General features: G+C 39.1%; 1 protein-coding gene across 2 annotated transcripts in view; it reads right to left on the bottom strand.

Annotated features, from left to right (window-relative positions):
* Positions 1 to 4,130: 4,130 nt before the first annotated feature.
* Positions 4,131 to 17,574, bottom strand: part of LOC127622185 (tensin-3-like) — a 60,356-nt gene continuing 46,912 nt past the window's right edge. For both annotated transcript variants that reach the window (XM_052096184.1, XM_052096185.1), the window contains 11 exons: positions 12,050 to 12,209; positions 11,423 to 11,781; positions 11,246 to 11,332; positions 10,377 to 10,508; positions 8,284 to 8,379; positions 7,711 to 7,788; positions 7,548 to 7,625; positions 7,279 to 7,447; positions 6,996 to 7,064; positions 6,015 to 6,044; positions 4,131 to 5,779 (listed from right to left, as the gene is read on the bottom strand). In XM_052096184.1, coding sequence (XP_051952144.1) covers positions 5,638 to 5,779; positions 6,015 to 6,044; positions 6,996 to 7,064; positions 7,279 to 7,447; positions 7,548 to 7,625; positions 7,711 to 7,788; positions 8,284 to 8,379; positions 10,377 to 10,508; positions 11,246 to 11,332; positions 11,423 to 11,781; positions 12,050 to 12,209 — 1,400 coding nt within the window. In that variant the 3' untranslated portion in view covers positions 4,131 to 5,637. The remainder of the gene's footprint in view (positions 5,780 to 6,014; positions 6,045 to 6,995; positions 7,065 to 7,278; positions 7,448 to 7,547; positions 7,626 to 7,710; positions 7,789 to 8,283; positions 8,380 to 10,376; positions 10,509 to 11,245; positions 11,333 to 11,422; positions 11,782 to 12,049; positions 12,210 to 17,574) is intronic.

The following is a 17,574-nucleotide window of genomic DNA, read 5'->3' as shown; positions in this document are numbered from 1 at the left end:
GCTTTTCCTGTCTAAATGGGCAGTTCTAGGCCAATTGAAGCTGCTATGGAGCCCAGACCTATGCCCTCTTAGGTCTGGCTACGTGAGACAAATGTCATAACTACACCATCTAGGCCAAAAATGCATCTTTCTCCATTGATGGCCATTCAAAAGCTTTGTATTCAGACTAAATACACTGCAAGCAAAATATGCATTGCAAATATAACTTAATATTTTAGTAGTTGGCAGTAGACTTTTTTTTCTTTTTTTTTTTTAGAGGGCTCTTAAAAATGCAAAATGCACATCTCTCTGCAGTACTTGTGTGATGTTTCCATCAGCCAGTTAGCATTGTCAGGATTTTCCTGTAGCTCCAGTGATTGTGAGTTGCATGCTCAGCGTTGCCACAAGGGGCACTATAGTGGGCATTAGCTTAACCTTCTTTGGCTGTTTGGTCATTTTTGACTGATTTCAGATTTATAATTTTTTTCAATGGTTTCCTCAGTCTGAGTGGTACAAGACTTTGTGACATTTCCTAGACTTTACATCTGAACATACAAAAAAACAATTTAGACTTGATTAGGTGAGTCGAAGTGGTCTTCGACCCAAGTGGTGAAAAAAAGAGGGAAAAAAGAGAACACTTTTGCTGTTCGCGATCAAATTTGACCAACCATAGTAAATTACTGGGAAAGACCCTTACACAGACCAAGTTTTTTTTTAGATTTGTTGATTAAAATAATAATGATAAAAAAAAAGTGCCACAATGCCGAACACAAACAGAGAAACGAAGAGCTGGGGCTATTAACATCCACAGTGCAAAACACACACACACACACACACACACACACACACACACACACACACTGAACTTGTGGGACTAACACACCCAAAAGACACACACGTGTATGTGCACACAGACACACACACAGAGAGATCGAAGTACAAAGTCTGAGTCTGACCCCAATGATATCCTTAGGTGTGGAAGCCACACCTTCCAGATTAAACGCTGAATTTTTTTGTTATGGAAATAGTAAACTAATTTACATTGAGTTATTTAATTTTTTATATTTACTGTAAAATAAATTATTGGGAACAAAGCCTTTTCTGTTGCTTCACTTTGTATTTCCTTGGTCAGGTGTGACAGTAAACATACCGTAATGTAACATTATTGCAAAAACAGGTATTTCAAAAGAATTTTTAAAAAATGCTCAAATTTGACAAATAATTGTACATTTTTTTATATATATATGTATCCAAATGCATAAATTGTGATAATAAAATCTAATCTAAAATTAGAAAATAAAAAAATTATTTAAAACCACAGTCTCTGCAGCCATCTACTGGTTATTATTGTCATGACATGATTTTCAAGTCATTTAATTGTTATTTTTTTCATCAGATGTCAGCAATCTGCCCCTAATACATGACATATTTCAACATATAGATATAAATATATATAACAGTTAACATAAACACTTATTTGCATATGCAAATGAATTGTGTAATTCATTAATTTACCGGTAAATAAGATCTAAATAGCATAAAATCCCAAAAGAAGTACATAATTTTATTGTTATTACACCAGGTGGAAGACATTTTATAATTTCTTATAAAAAAAAGATACAACTGTACTGTTTCCAGTAAAAAATGACTGCAAACAGCTAAGGTGTCAACCTTTATGGAACTGCAAACTGTTTTCTTGAAAAGAAACTTGCTGAGCAAGATATTTAAAGTTTGTTAAACTGTCAACATTTCTTTAGCTAGTCACCAGAATAACACATCTGGTTTAATGGTGCAGACATTTGAGAGTTACTCTATTGCCTCCTTGAGGACTGAGGTTTGATAACACCCAAGTTTTGCAATACAACACATTAAAGAGGCCATGTCTTGAGGATATCATCATAAATATAATTTCCTTGATATTTTGATTAGAGGTCATTCTACTTCTTACGTCACTTGAGGTACTCATTCATTCAAGATGGCCTCTACAGCAACCACATCAGCACTTATTTTAAAATCATTTCACCCATGGCACAGCCCACTGGTGCTCATTGGCTCATAAACAGAGACAGAGAGAAGGACAAAAGGCCTGCTGTCTGTGGCCTAACTACTCCTGAACAGGACAGGGCAACCATCTGGAATATTTTTTATATTTTTTTCATACAAACATGTACTTCACAGATATCTTTGACTGCTGTCATCTCTCTGGCATGTTTTTAAAAGATGGATGCAGTGTCTCTGAAGAGAAGATGCATTTCATCAGCTGCTGTGGTTCCTGTTGTTTTGTTGTTTAAACTGCTCAACAAACTGTTCTTTCACCTATTTTTAATTGTTGGTGTATGTAAACATGCACTAGATGGATGTCTTTGACCGTTGCTTGGGCTAGTTCTCTTCTCTATATACACAACTTCACTGGGACCCATCATTCAGTCACATGGTTCCTCTTACCACTGCTACACTGATGGCACGCAACTCTACTTGTCTTTCCAGCCCAACAACACCACAGTGACTGCTCAAATCGCTGCCTGCCTGGCAGACATCTGGGCCTGGATGAAGGAACACCAGCTGCAACTTTACCCAGCCAAGCCCGAGCTCCTTGTCTTTCCAGCCAACCCTGCTGTTGAACACAACATCACCGTGCAGCTGGGTCCAACTACAGTACGGTCAGAAATCTAGGGGTAACCATCGATAACAAGCTGAATTTCATAGGCCACATCTCAAAAACTGCAAGATCATGTAGATTTACACTCTACAATATCAGGCAGATAAGACCCTTCCTCTCTGTACATGCCACACAAATTCTTGTTCAGTCACTTGTCATAACTAGACTGGATTGCTGTAACTCTCTCATTGCAGGCCTTCCTGCATGTGCAGTTAGACCTCTGCAAATGATCCAGAATGCAGCAGCACGTCTGGTCTTTAATGAACCAAAGAGAGCACATGTTACACCACTCCTTGACTCTCTTCACTGGCTGCCGGTTGATGCATGCATTAAATTCAAGGCTCTGATGCTGGCATATAAAACAATCACTGGGTCTGCTCCAGTGTACCTCAAATCATTTCTGCAGAACTACACTCCCACCAGAAGTCTGCGGTCGGCTATGGAACGTCACCTTGTCGTACCAACACAAAGAGGCACCAAAACACTTTCCCGGACTTTCGGCTTCATCATATCACATTAGTGGAATGAACTTCCCAACTCCATCCGTGAAGCTGACTCACTCTCTGTCTTCAAAAAACTACTTAAAACACATCTTTTCCATGAGCACTTAACCAGTCACTAAAAAAAATATATATAATAATAAATAAATACATATTTTTGCACTTTAATCTGTTTTGAATACTATTCTGATGCTAGTGAAACTTTGCAGTATGGCACTTTTCGTACCACTGTCTCCTTAAGATGATTCGCTTGTGTTTTCCTCTTTTGTTAGTCGCTTTGGATAAAAGCATCTGCCAAATGAATAAATGTAAAAATGTCAATGTTTCTTTGTGTTGTTGGCAGTAGTAGCACCAGAGCAAAATGGAACAGGACACCGGATTGTTTACTGTTGGAGTGACGCGCCGCAACGGATGCTTCCATGGTATAGAGCATCATTGAGTATAGCGTCCGGTGTAGACAGGGTATGTGTGTTAACAGTTGTGCTTGAGATGAATGGTGTAATATATTCAAATGCAATGTGTTTGATGTGCATTTGTGTAAATTATGATATGTACATTACTAATGTTTTGGTGCTTGTTCATTCTCTTCTTGAGTTTCAAAAATGGCTGAATTTTAGGGGCTGCACGCTGTTAGCCAATCACTACAGTGGGCGTTAACATTGAAGTTAAAATGAGGAGCTGAGGCAAAAATCTAACTTTTCAGAAAGATTGTCAGAGACAGGGTGGAAAATTATCATATATTACAAAATTATGACTGTTTTGGTGAAAAAAAAGAAGAAAAAAAAACTTTACGAACATTACCAGTGGACCTCAGGGATGATAATGAAACCATATATAAAAAAAGAGCATTTTATGACCCCTTTAAGAATGTACAACTTGTACTGGCTGTGCTCTCGCATCTGCATTTGTATACTTACATAGAATATGCTTTTGGCCTCAAAATACTGGCATGTCAATGGCAGCTCATAATAGACATCATATCATGACATACATTTAGTACCATACAATTTCTTTATTGTATTCTGTGCATGTAGGTTACAGTACAGGGGTGGTCTGGCTATAGGAAGAACCAGGACTTTTCCCAGTGGGCCAGCCAAATGGGGCAGAACAAGCCGCGATAAGCTGAAACGGGTTGCCGTGTTATGCTGAAAGGGCCACGATAGGCTGAAGAGGGCCGCAAAACGGCGCCACGATATGCCGTAGGGGGCCGCGATATGCAGAAAATGACAGTGATACCCCTCACACACCCCTCCCCCACTCAACAACTTTTGGCCCAGTTTCTATGTAAAATCCACAGCCAGTTTATTTTCTCAGTCTGCCCCTGTTACTGTAAATTAAACATTAATTAAAAAAAATATACCAAAATATTTTGGCTGGACAAGAAAAGTGATAGAAAACAAACTCCACCACAGAACAGCCTTTCCAGAATGTGGTCCTTGTTACTTAAATAAGACAGGTGCGGTTTACATATTTATGTCTGCTTCAGATGAATCCCATGTGAAACATTTTACGATTACCATTTGAAAAGCATTTATACACTTATTCAGTAAAATAATTTTCAAGTTGTGTTAGGGAATTTATAGGTCTTGCCCATATGATGCCATGTTGCACATCTCACACAAGGCGATTTATCAAATACCAAGAGTGTTATCCATTACAATCTGACAACTGGCATAACTGAACACTCATGCCAATGAGTAAAAGATGAGCAGGCTATACACAGAATATGAGTTATATGATAAATATTTCCAAATATATATAAACAAGGTCAAAGTCAATATGATTTTTTTAAGGTAACCACATATCATTGACTTAAAATATTAGCTCACCCCTCATAAACAAAGAAATACACAGATAAACAAAAAATTTACTAAATATTTTGAACTATAAAATGTTAATAGGGATATCTGATAATGTACACATTTATGTATAAAATCGAAGACATTTAAGTTTTGTTAATTAATATGAAAATGTGAGCAGTTTGCACGACTTCGTGTGGATAGGTGCTGAGACAGAGCAAAGAATCTGATCTTCAGTTACACCTCCATGATTTTTGGACACATCCTCAGTGATTTCTGTGCCACTAGCAATATGAAATAGAATTGGAAAAATAATTGTAAGAGTGGTAGTTAACCAAAGAAATGTGTCTCCCCCTGCTGGACATTCTATGTAATGCATGGGCAAGAATCACAAAAACTCCCTTTGGAATGTATCTTGTCCTTAAATAGGGAGAAAAAGTCACAAAATAAAGTTTCATCCATGACCATACTGATGTTTACTGTCTGATCACAATCAAACGCCATCAGCAAGTAACGCCGCTAACAGAACAGGAATGAAACTGTAACTATGTGCTTTGGGCCTACACATTTGAAGGTAAGAACACGGCAGTCTCCAATGTTTGTTTGCTTGTGCTTTAACGCAATGCCAGCTTCCATGGTTTTTTTATGGCAACAGCAGTCCCCAATGCAGTTCAGCAGGAATCTCTGTGTGTAATATTGTCTATTTCTTCTGATAGCCTATCATCACCTTGGAGACAAAGTTGACAATGGCACTGGCGGGCTGTTCAGGGTCGTGTTCAGCAAACAGGTGACACACATTCTCTGTGCTGCTTCCACTTTTCCTCGCGATGAAGCCAAAAATCCTATTACACACACACATACACAACAATAAATAAATGTCCACACAAATGCCACTAAGTGCCATTTCAAGCATGCCCCCTCGTTTTTGAGCCAAGTAGACACTGAGTGCAACTTACAAGATTTCTATCTTTGATAAGATACACCAAACATATTGGTGATCACTTTGGAGCAATTTTGCTAGATTTATAAAAGAAAATAAACTATATGGAGAGTGAGAATGTGATGTTGGAGACTCACTTTGCTGCTGAGCAGCCGTCTCGCGTCCACCTGGAAAACAGAGTAGTGGAGAGGTCAGAACATCACACAGAAACACAAATATCACAGCACACCACTTATAAAACCTGTCAAACATTTAGACCAGAGGTAAGGTACATCTTAAATTCAGTAGCTACGCGACAAAGCCCGCTCTCACACTAAATATAACAAGCGCTCAACGCGCTGCTGACAGCTGCAAGAGGAGAGAGAGCGGATTTACCCGTGCAGCATCTGTAATTATAGTTTGGTACAAAAACAAGTTTATTGATTTGATTTGTTCATCTGCATCTCTTGGTTTACTAATTTAAGCTGCACTGTAAAGTGAATATAAGTGTGTGGGATTTTCCGCATTATGAACGTGGAATTTGCAGGAATGATTAAAATTGTGTGCAATACCGGCAATCCCGCACCGAATTTCAGGCTCTGCAAACTGTATTATATTAAAATATGAAAGTTTTATTGGTTCCCCTCATTATGATTTCATAATACAAAAAAATTTAAATAAAATGACAGCAATCTGCTAAATTAATTCAATGAAAAGCGGCGTCAGTAGCACTATTCATTCTGAGTCAACTCTAGAAACTGTTGCGTGTGAAAATCCCAGTAGATCAGGTCCAAATCACTGAGATTTTTTCCCCATTCTGATGGTTGATGTGAACATTAACTGAAGCTCCTGACCCATATCTGCATGATTATATTCATTGAATTGCAGATTAGATAAATTGCACGAATTAAGTAGTTGAACAGGTCTTCCTAATAAAGTACTCAGTGGGTGTGTGTATATATATATATATTATTATTTTTATTTTTATAAAATTTGCCCCAAATAGTAAAGGAAAAGCAGCAAGCAACAAGTGTACCAAGTGCAGAGCTGCAATCAAGGCAATGACAACTTTGAAGAAGATATAATATGTTGTAAGATAGTTTTGATTAGTACATAATATGTGTGTTTGTGTAACATACTTCCTGTCCTGAGGATCGAGGGCACAGAATATCACTGTGCTGACGGCATAGTGTCTCCTAAAGAACAACCTGGAAACACATGATAAAACAACATTACAAAATAAGGACAACGTTTTATGTTTACTTACATGTAAAGTTGTTAGTTAGAACTTTATGTACAAAAATATATAAGTATTAGGCAACAAGCAATTAAGTAATTTGCGATGCTTTATGAGAGAGAACTAACCCTAAACTGACTTTACTGAACCTCACTGTTGTATGTTAGAAAGAGAAAAACACTCACTTCCTCTGGTTGTCTGTGAGTGTAATTCCCTGTGAAGACACTTTAAAGTGAACTACAGTGGATATGGGTGGCGGATCCATATTAAAGGTCACAGTCGTGGACTTTTGAATGCCCTGAACTCCAGTCAACGACTCCAGGTCCACACTGCCCAGGAACCACACGTTACACGCTGAACAGTACACAAACATAGATACACATGAACATATGGATTAGAGCCAAAATAATAAGCATTATCAATGTTATATAGGTTATATTAATTTAACAGTTACCTGCTCCCTGTTTTAGTAGCTCTGCTGCGGAGTTTGTTGATGACTGTGTTTGAGATTCATTTATCTCCTCTAGAGGTTCTAAATAAAAAGCGTTCAGATTAAATAAAAAAAAAAATTGAAACAAGAAACTCACACAGACACACACACAAATATTGGTGAGTACCTCTGCTCGGGATGATGAGTCTGCAGGGTAACGCCAAGGGTGTGATTGAATGTTGGCACACTAAAGCTGTGAGACTTCCTGTACATTCAAGGATATAGAAAACATAAATGTATATATTTTTTTAATTAGTTTAATTCCTAAGAACTATAATTAGAAGAAATTGCTGAAGTATATTATGACACAAAAAATATGTGGATTACTGCCACTAGAGGGAGATCGTGACAGTGAAATTAGCATTTCTACATGGTGAGACTTTGAACACTTTAAAGGGATAGTTCAACCAAAAAATACAATTCTCTTATCATTTACTCACCCTCATGCCACCCCATGTGTATAATTTTCTTTCTTTCTCTTCAGTAGTTATATGATAGCTGACATTTTGGTACCAATTCACTTGCATTGTATGGACCTACAGAGCTGAGAAACTCTTCTAAAAATGTACATTTGTGTTCAGCAGAAGGAAAGACATACACATCTGGGATGGCATGAGGGTGAGTAAATGATGAGATAATTTAGATTTTTTGGGGGTGAACTATCCCTTTAACATACATGCAGACATTAACAGATACTTACCAAAATATGGTTCATTAGGGCACCCTTTTAACCGTACACCTTTCGGTGTGCACTCAATCAGGAAGTGTCGCACAAGCTCATTGGACAGGTCCCCCACTGAGACAGGAAATTACATCACAGATAAAACAATCGTTAATTATGAATGGAATAATTACATATATGCATCAATAATTGAGGAATATTGAAAGACCCAGTATACTCTGAAAGATCTACTCTAAAATAAAGTAGAAATCAACTACATACACAAATAAATAAAAATTCCTGCACTTTTTATTTTTCTAAATGTTGAGAAAGTAAGAACTGATTATGCTGTATTTTCTTCTAACCCAAAACCCCACTTATGGAGAACTGTGAAGCAGGTTGTGAGGGACTTTGTGTGTGTGTGTCTCCCTTCCTTCCTCTGATTGAGATGCACACACTGTTTACAGAGGGCCTCTGGATATGAACACTCCAGCTATGCTCACACTCATTCAGCTGTTCATCACACAATAGTGTTGGTCTGCAAAGTCTTAAACTCCACCAAATATTTCACTGAGAAACGATCTCTTAACAATAATTTGTTATAAAATTTAAAAAAAAAACACTGGAGTGAAGCATCAGCAATTTCCCTGCGTCGTGTTCAAGACAATTTGGACGAAGTATCATTACTTTAATCATTACATTAATGAAAGTGCCAACTCAAAGCAAAACAAGTTATTCTCTGCAAGCACTTTTTATGTAGAGTTCAAAGCGGCAAATCATGTAAATGCGGATTCACAATTGCTGTAGCAAAGTGGATAGCAACTATTAATTTTGTGGAGGATGAGGGTTTAAAGGAATAGTTCACGCAAAAATGAAAATTCTCTCTTCATTAACTCATTCTCATGCCATCTCAGATGTGTATGACTTTCTTATGCTGAACACAAACAAGGATTTTAAAGAGGATTTTTAGCTCTATAGATCCATAAAATGCAAGTGAATGGTGGACAGAACTTTGAAGGTCCAAAATTAAGATTAAGATTAATATTCAACTTTATTGTCATTGTGCAGAGTACAGGTACAGAGCCAATGAAATGCAGTTGTTTTCGCATATCCCAACTAAGCTGGGGTCAGAGCGCAGGGTCAGCCATGAAACAGCGCCCCTGGAGCAGATAGGGCTCAAGTCCCAACAGTGGTATCTTGGTGGTGCTGGGGCTTGAACCCCCTAACCTTTCAGTCAGTAACCCAGAGCCTTAACCGCTGAGCCACCACTGGCCACTCAATCACACTCAAATCACATAAAGGCAGCATAAATGTAATCCATACGACTCCAGTAGTTGAATCTATTTCTTCAGAAGTGATATGATAGGTGTGGGTGAGAAACAGATCAATATTTAAGTCCTTTTATACTATAAATTATCCTCCCTGCCCAGTAGGTGGCGATATGCACAAAGAATACGAATCGCCAAAAACAAAAGAAGAATGTGAAAGTGGAGATTTATAGTAAAAAATAAATAAATTCTGGCCACCATTCACTTGCATTGTATGAACCTACACATCATATACATATATATATGCATATATATATATATATATATATATATATATATATATATATATATATATATATATCTATCTTTTCAGAAGTCATGCAAATATGGGATGGCAAGAGGGTGAGTAAATGATGAGATAATAATTTTTTGGTGAACTATCCCTTTAAGAGATTTAATGCCCACTGTGATGAAAAAAGCAAACTACAAGGACAATATACTATATTTTTAATTAGTTAATCTCTAAATGTGAATTTTGGGAAACATTTACATTTACGTTACATAGATTGAAGATATTTTAGTGCATTTCTATCTTTATACTGTATAATGCTGTTAATAAAACATTATATTGTTACATAGTGTTCTTCTCTTTTCTTCAAAATGTCTAGTTTTGAAAGGAAGTGTATATGGAGTGAAATTTCAGCACATTCAAAATCTGCGATTAACTATGAATAATCATGCGATTAATCACAATTAAATATTTTCATTGACTGACAGCAAAAATATGTACAAAGGTGTACAAAAAGAATACAATATGTAGATAATGATAAACAGAGAGTTGTCATGACTGTGCCATTTCCTTACTTTTTCTGCTTTGCTGTAGAATAGAGGGTGGGGGTGTTGCCACCTTCATAGCCAATCCATAAGCTCCTCTGAATGAGTGACTGTCTCTGATGATGAAGGAGCCCGGCTCTTTGTCCTTGAGAATGGCAATTGCTACAGCATTAAAGTGGGAGTAGAAAACAGACACATTCTGCTGTTAGCTTAATCAAAGAATCATTAATGCTCAAAGACCTTAGCCAGACTAAACTATTTAATTTAATGTGACTGAAAGCAAAGCCATGTAAAACAGAAGTACAGTCGTTCCTGTTTGTCATACTGTTGTAAACCTGAATGTTGATCATTCAGCCAATAAAACATTAAGTCTTTAAACAAATGACCAGTAGTAACAGAATATTTGTTGTTTAGAAGATTTTGAAAGAAACAATGGCTTCCTAAGGACCTTTTCATACCAGGCATGAAAATTAGTCCCGTGACAGACTGAAGTTTTTTATAGGAAGAACAGTCTGTTTTTTTTCTTCAAGAGACAAAGAAAATAGACCGCCCAATTAGATACAGTATAACCTTTTGGTCACATTTCTTGAGCCACCGCTGCTGCTCAATCCAGCGAATAAATCTTTTCCCGTGTCAAATGAAACAATCTGCTGACTAAAGCCACATCCACACTAATCAGTTTTCATTTAAAAACACATTTACTGTGCTGTGTTTACGCCTCTAATCCACACTGGAATGGTATTTTCCTCCTCCAAAAAGGAAGACTTTCGAAAAACACTGTCCATAGCTGCATCCTTTTGAAAAAAAGATGAAGTTAGGAAACTGAAACCTGAGGTTACAAACTAAAATAGATTAGTGTGGACGTGGCCTAAGATCTATAGCTAAATCAATATCCTTACTTTGCTCCCTAGAGATGTCCGGCTTGTACCAGAACTTTGTCGTATCCTGAACAAACTTCACATTTTCAGTTTTACTGGCGAGGAAATCTGCAAATAAGAAAAATCATATTAAATGTGAGGTTGCAAAAGTGAATTTGTGTGTGTGCATGCATGCTTACAGATAGACACACCCCTAACCTGGACTCGGAGTAGATCTAGTAGGTGAGGCGTTATGACCGGCAAAAGATGCACTGATTCCACTCCTGTTGAAAGAGCAACTGAGCATCGTCTCTGGCCCGTCTGTTCCTCTCCTCTTCAGGGGCAGAAGGGGCGGTTGAGCCACATCTAGACCCAGGGCCTCCAGACCCTCTACTGCCTCCAGCAGGCTGCTCTCCAATCCCCCGACATCCAGAGAGGAGGACAGGCTCCGGGGAGCCCCACGCGGAGAGCTGTGGGAGTTGGGGGCAGACAGGGTGAGGGGCGGGGAGGGCTGGGGGGTGTAGTGACTCAGGGGGGTGCTGGAGCCACCCTCTAACCAGGAATGAGCTGGAGTGGGGCTACACATATAGAAGGAAACAGTGGAGGGTTATCTGACATATCCTGTCCATAGACGAACACACCCCACTGGTTGTTTATACACTGTTACGTATAGCCAACATTTAGACAATACCAGATGACACATAAAGCCTATTGCTACTGGAATGCTAAACTTCAATAAATTGTATTCTAAATCAGCTTTTTTTGTCTTGTGTTCCAGTAGAGTTATCTAAACATCCTTAAACTGTGTAAGCTCATTGATTGGTTGCTGTTTTTAATTGACACTACCTGTCTGTATTGAACAATGGGCTGCTGGGTGTCGAGATAGAATGCATGGATCCAAACATCCTCTGACAGGAGGCAGGACTTCCTGTGATTTCTGAGTGGAAGATCTCACCATCTGATGACATGGGCGTGTTTGTAATGCTGTCTACGTATCCTCGTGACTCTGAAAGGAGACAAACAACAGAAACTTTGAATCAACAAAACTGCCAGAAGTTGTTTAGACTAACATGTTGTAACAGGTAAAGGTCGGGCAGGGAGGAGGCGGGAACTAGCTGAACAGTAAATATAAAGTTTAATGGACAATATAAACTTAAACCAACATAAAACACAAGGACACACACACACACACACAATGCGGCCACGTGCATCTCTCTCTCTCGAAACGGTGCCTCTGCACCTTATCTCACTCTCCTGCTTATCAGCTGATTCAGTGCTGGCCTTGCTCCAACAAGGCCCGGCCACGCCCTTCTCGTCATCACACATTTGATCCTTAAAATTATGTATAACATTATACATAGTATGACATTCTTTTAAACTTGACACGGCATCTAAAAAACTGGTATCCATCTAGTGCATTTTTACATAGAAAAACTATTGAAAAACAATGCAAACTGATGCAAAAACATGTTTGGTGTAAACAAAGCCTTACTGTGGTATCTTTATAGGAACACAAAGTAACTTTAGACCTGAACACAAACCTTTTTTTCTGTAAGATTCCATTCTGCAATTTATTATTACATCCCCCAAAAATATTTGAATACCTGCTCAAAGTTGCCAAATCAAGGTCATAAATCAAAAAGTATTAACATATAGACCACTGTTGTGGTTGTAAGTTTGGCAGACGCCCATACACTTTCACATACATTCTTCAGATTGTGCACATAACAAACCACAGGGGAGGGACCCTAGAGCAATTTTTCTTTATTTGTCTCCTACTCCCTCCTTTAATGACTGTCTGACAACTAACTATAAACAATGTTGTGGGATATTTAACATGAATTTAGCATACCAAAACCTCTTGAAAATTTGGAAGAACATTCAAACAAAATAATATAAGGGTCTGAATCTCTAAAAAGTCTGAATTTATTGCATTTTTATCAAATAAAATGCATAGACATAGCTTGTGATGCTTCTTCTTCAGCACTGACTGCACCCCTAACCAAACCACATCTTAAGATAGATTTTCAAGGAGATGCTGTCTTTGAAAATGCTACAAAGAATATATAAACATAAACAAGTACACACACAACATCTGGAAGCTGAAAAGTGTCAGAGTTTTAGATTAAACTGATTACCATACAGTATATATAGCACTTGTGACTAGTGACCCACCCAGAAAATCCTGAAAATCATTCTCAAGATGCTGGAATCCCAACTGTTTCTTCCCTGACATTCATCTGGTCTGCCTTTGGGATTCGACTAGGGGGGATGGGGGAGTGTACACAAGTGTTTGGTGTTGTTTTGGTGTTTTTAAAGTGTATTTATGGGTTAGAATGAACCAGATAAAGGTCCCGAGACTCCGCCTTCAGAGCAGGCGATAAGGCAGCCCTAAGAACAGCTAGGGCCAAACTGTCACGGGCAATCAGAGAGGCAAAGCGCGCACACGCCCAGAGAATCCACAGTCACTTCCAGGACAGCGGTGACACGCGGCGCATGTGGCAGGGCATCCAGGCCATCACCAACTACAGGACAACATCAGTTGCCTGTGACAAAGATGCCTCCCTTCCAGATGCGCTGAACGACTTCTACGCTCGGTTTGAAGTGCAGAACGACGTGATGGCAAGGAAGTCCACCCCTCCTCCCAACGACCAGGTGCTCTGTCTTACCACGGCAGATGTGAGGAAAACTCTACGTAGAGTCAACCCACGGAAGGCTGCTGGACCAGACAACATTCCTGGCAGAGTGCTCAGAGGATGTGCAGACCAGCTAGCAGATGTTTTAACCGACATCTTCAACATCTCTCTGAGCAGCGCCGTTGTTCCAACGTGCTTCAAGGCCACCACCATCATCCCCATGCCAAAGAAGTCTTCAGTGTCCTGCCTCAACGACTACCGTCCCGTCGCGACTTACACCCATCATCATGAAGTGCTTCGAGAGGCTCGTCATGAGGCAGATTAAGACCCAGCTGCCCCCTCACTAGACCCACTGCAGTTTGCGTGATCGTTCAAACCGCTCAACGGACGATGCCATCACCACAACCCTCCATCTGGCCCTCACCCACCTAGACAATAAGGACTCATACGTTCGAATGCTGTTCATAGATTTCAGCTCAGCATTCAACACAATCATTCCCCAGCACCTGATTGGAAAGCTGAACCTGCTGGGCCTGGACACCTCCCTCTGCAACTGGATCCTGGACTTCCTGACTGGGAGACCTCAGTCAGTCCGGATCGGGAACAGCATCTCCACCACCACCACACTGAGCACTGGGGCCCCCAGGGCTGTGTGCTCAGTCCACTGCTGTTCACTCTGCTGACTCACGACTGTGCAGCAATGCACAGCTCGAATCACATCATCAAGTTCGCCGATGACACGACCGTGGTGGGTCTCATCAGCAAGAACAACGAGTCAGCATACAGAGAGGAGGTGCAGCGGCTGACGAACTGGTGTAGAGCCAACAACCTGTCCCTGAATGTCGACAAAACAAAAGAGATGGTTGTTGACTTTAGGAGAGCACAAGGTGAACACACTCCGCTGAACATCGACGGCTCCTCTGTGGAGATTGTCAAGAGCACCAAATTTCTTGGTGTTCACCTGGCGGAGAACCTCACCTGGTCCCTCAACACCAGCTCTATCACCAAGAAAGCCCAGCAGCGTCTCTACTTTCTTCGAAGGCTGAGGAAAGCACATCTCCCAACCCCCATCCTCACTACATTCTATAGAGGGACTATTGAGAGCATCCTGAGCAGCTGCATCACTGCCTGGTTTGGGACTTGCACCGTTTCGGACCGCAAAGCCCTGCAGAGGATAGTGAGGACAGCTGAGAAGATCATTGGGGTCTCTCTTCCCTCCATCAAAGACATTTACAAAAAACACTGTATCCATAAAGCAACCAGCATTGTGGACGACCCCACACACCCCTCACACAAACTCTTTACCCTCCTCCCGTCTGGCAAGAGGTACCGAAGCATTCGGGCCCTCACGGCCAGACTGTGTAACAGCTTCTTCCCCAAGCCATCAGACTCCTCAATACTCAGAGACTGGTTTGACACACACGTGTCCTGAGTTGCACTTTAATTACTGTCACTTTATAACTGTCTGCTACCTCAATAACTGCTATGTGCATAGAACATTATCACATAGTATGTTATGTTTACATTTTTAGAAACTGTCATCTTTTTGCACTACTGAGTACTGGTCGGCGCTGCACTGTCTATTGTCCTGTTCATTGTCAGTAATTTGTTGTACTGTCCCGTACTTTTTGCACATGTTTGCACGTGCACTTTATATAGGTAGTTTATATAGGTATTTTATTTCGTTGTGTAGTCTCATGTGGTCCTATGTTGGTCCTTTGTTGTTTTTATGTAGCACCATGGTCCTGGAGGAACGTTGTCTCATTTTGCTGTGTACTGTACTAACTGTATATGGTTGAAACGACAATAAAAACCACTTGACTTGACTTGACTTGAAAAGTAGAAATCTTCCAACCACCCCAACATGATCCTCCCAAAACCAACAGCATCAATATGTATCACATCTGAGGGGTCAGTGATCTGTTGAACTAAAGCAGCTCTTCAAAGAGAAGGAAAAAGCTGGATGACCCCTGGAGCAGATGTGTTCTCCAGACAGAAAAGAGAGGTCAGAGGGCCAAACATCCCTCTGAGTAGGCCAAAAATAAAGCAGCACTGCATTAGTTAAAATGTACTCAAAGTGACAGTTCATCAGTTCATTTACCCAACCGCAAGTGATTCCAAATAAATATGACTTTATTTTTATCAGTGGAACATAGAAGTCACTGTTCACTTTGGAAAAAATATGCAATAAAAGTTCATTGAGACTGGGGCAAACATTCTACTTAACACATTTGAACTTTTTGTGTTCCACAGAATAATGAATGTCAAATGGTTTTGGAACATGAGAGTGAGTAAAGGTTAACAGAATTTTAATTTTGGGTGAACTATCCCTATAAAGACTGTTTAAATGAATTAAATGCAGTCACAAACCAAATGTGCAAGCCTTGCCAATATTGGCATGCAATATATTTATCTTACACAATTTGGAATTTGTATGGCAAATGAGAGAGAAGGATGATAAAAGTGTATGAAAGCGTGTTTGTATGTGTGTCTGCTCAAACTAGGTCTTTCAGGATTAAATCGCCTGCATGCCAGAAGAGACAAAGGATGACTTCAGTTTTACGGACTTAACAATCTCGCCATTCAGAGGAGGAATGCTCACACAAACACACACACACACACATACACACACACGTAGTGAGCCAAGTTGAAAAATGTCCAGCTGTTGTGATTAAAGCTGCAAGGCTGAACTGGAATAATAGTGGTCAGAGAGAAAAAAAGTTAAAGATAGGAGGATTACATACTTTCATTCAAAGCATTACTTCAATAAGAGAAGATATTGTGTACAATTAGTCTGCAATAACTCTTTAATAAGCTTTAGCTCAGTGATCTCTTTGATTCAGATTTATATCTGACACAATGGTTTCCTCTTATACTTCATTTGCAATGGCGGCATCACCCCCGCATTGTAAATACTATAAATAATTTCAAATGAATATCTATTAATACTATAGTACAAGGCAATCTGGCTACAAACATGTTAGCTTTCCTGTATCAGACGACGTCATCGGAAATGATGTAGAATTATAAACCAATCAGATTGTGTTCAGATGGGTACAAAAATATATCCATATTTGCGCAGAGAGACATGTAATTGGTGACTGTTACTACATGAGACCACCAGGAGATGGCGCCAAGTACATGACAGACTCAATGATGACTCAGATGGCACAGAATGAAACTTGTGCTGTGAAATCTCATTACTATAATCATGTCTGCATGCTATGCAAACCTTTAGTCATTGTTGTGTTAGCATGTGTAATTAGAACTTATGTACAATCATTATGTAGTGTTTGTTTGGAGAGGCTAAGTTACTGCTAACTCAAAATGTACAAAATTGCAACAGTGTGGAATACCCATAAGCCCTTGAGCTACAATAAATACTGTATATTTGGTCAAAACAAGAGAACTTATGTAGAAAAATAATAATTGTTATTATATATATATATATATATATATATATATATATATATATATATATATATATATATATATATATATATATATATATATATATTAGTTTATATAGTAAACTGTATAACTGTATAATATGTATATAGTTTTAATTCTTATGACTTTTGTTGTTGTTTTGTTGTGATTTGTGTGAAGTCACCATGAGAGTGGTTAGTGTTACCTCTGATGAACTTGAAGCCTGATAAATTTAAGCCATTCTTCTTTACTCAATTGTACTTTACAAAAGTACAGATTTATGTACTGTTAAGTACAGAGGAAAAT

This window comes from Xyrauchen texanus, chromosome 28, assembly GCF_025860055.1.
Source record: "Xyrauchen texanus isolate HMW12.3.18 chromosome 28, RBS_HiC_50CHRs, whole genome shotgun sequence".
In the NCBI taxonomy this organism is placed as follows: Eukaryota; Metazoa; Chordata; class Actinopteri; order Cypriniformes; family Catostomidae; genus Xyrauchen; species Xyrauchen texanus.
Note: the sequence above shows the minus strand (reverse complement) of the source record. Positions and strands in the feature narration are given on the sequence as shown.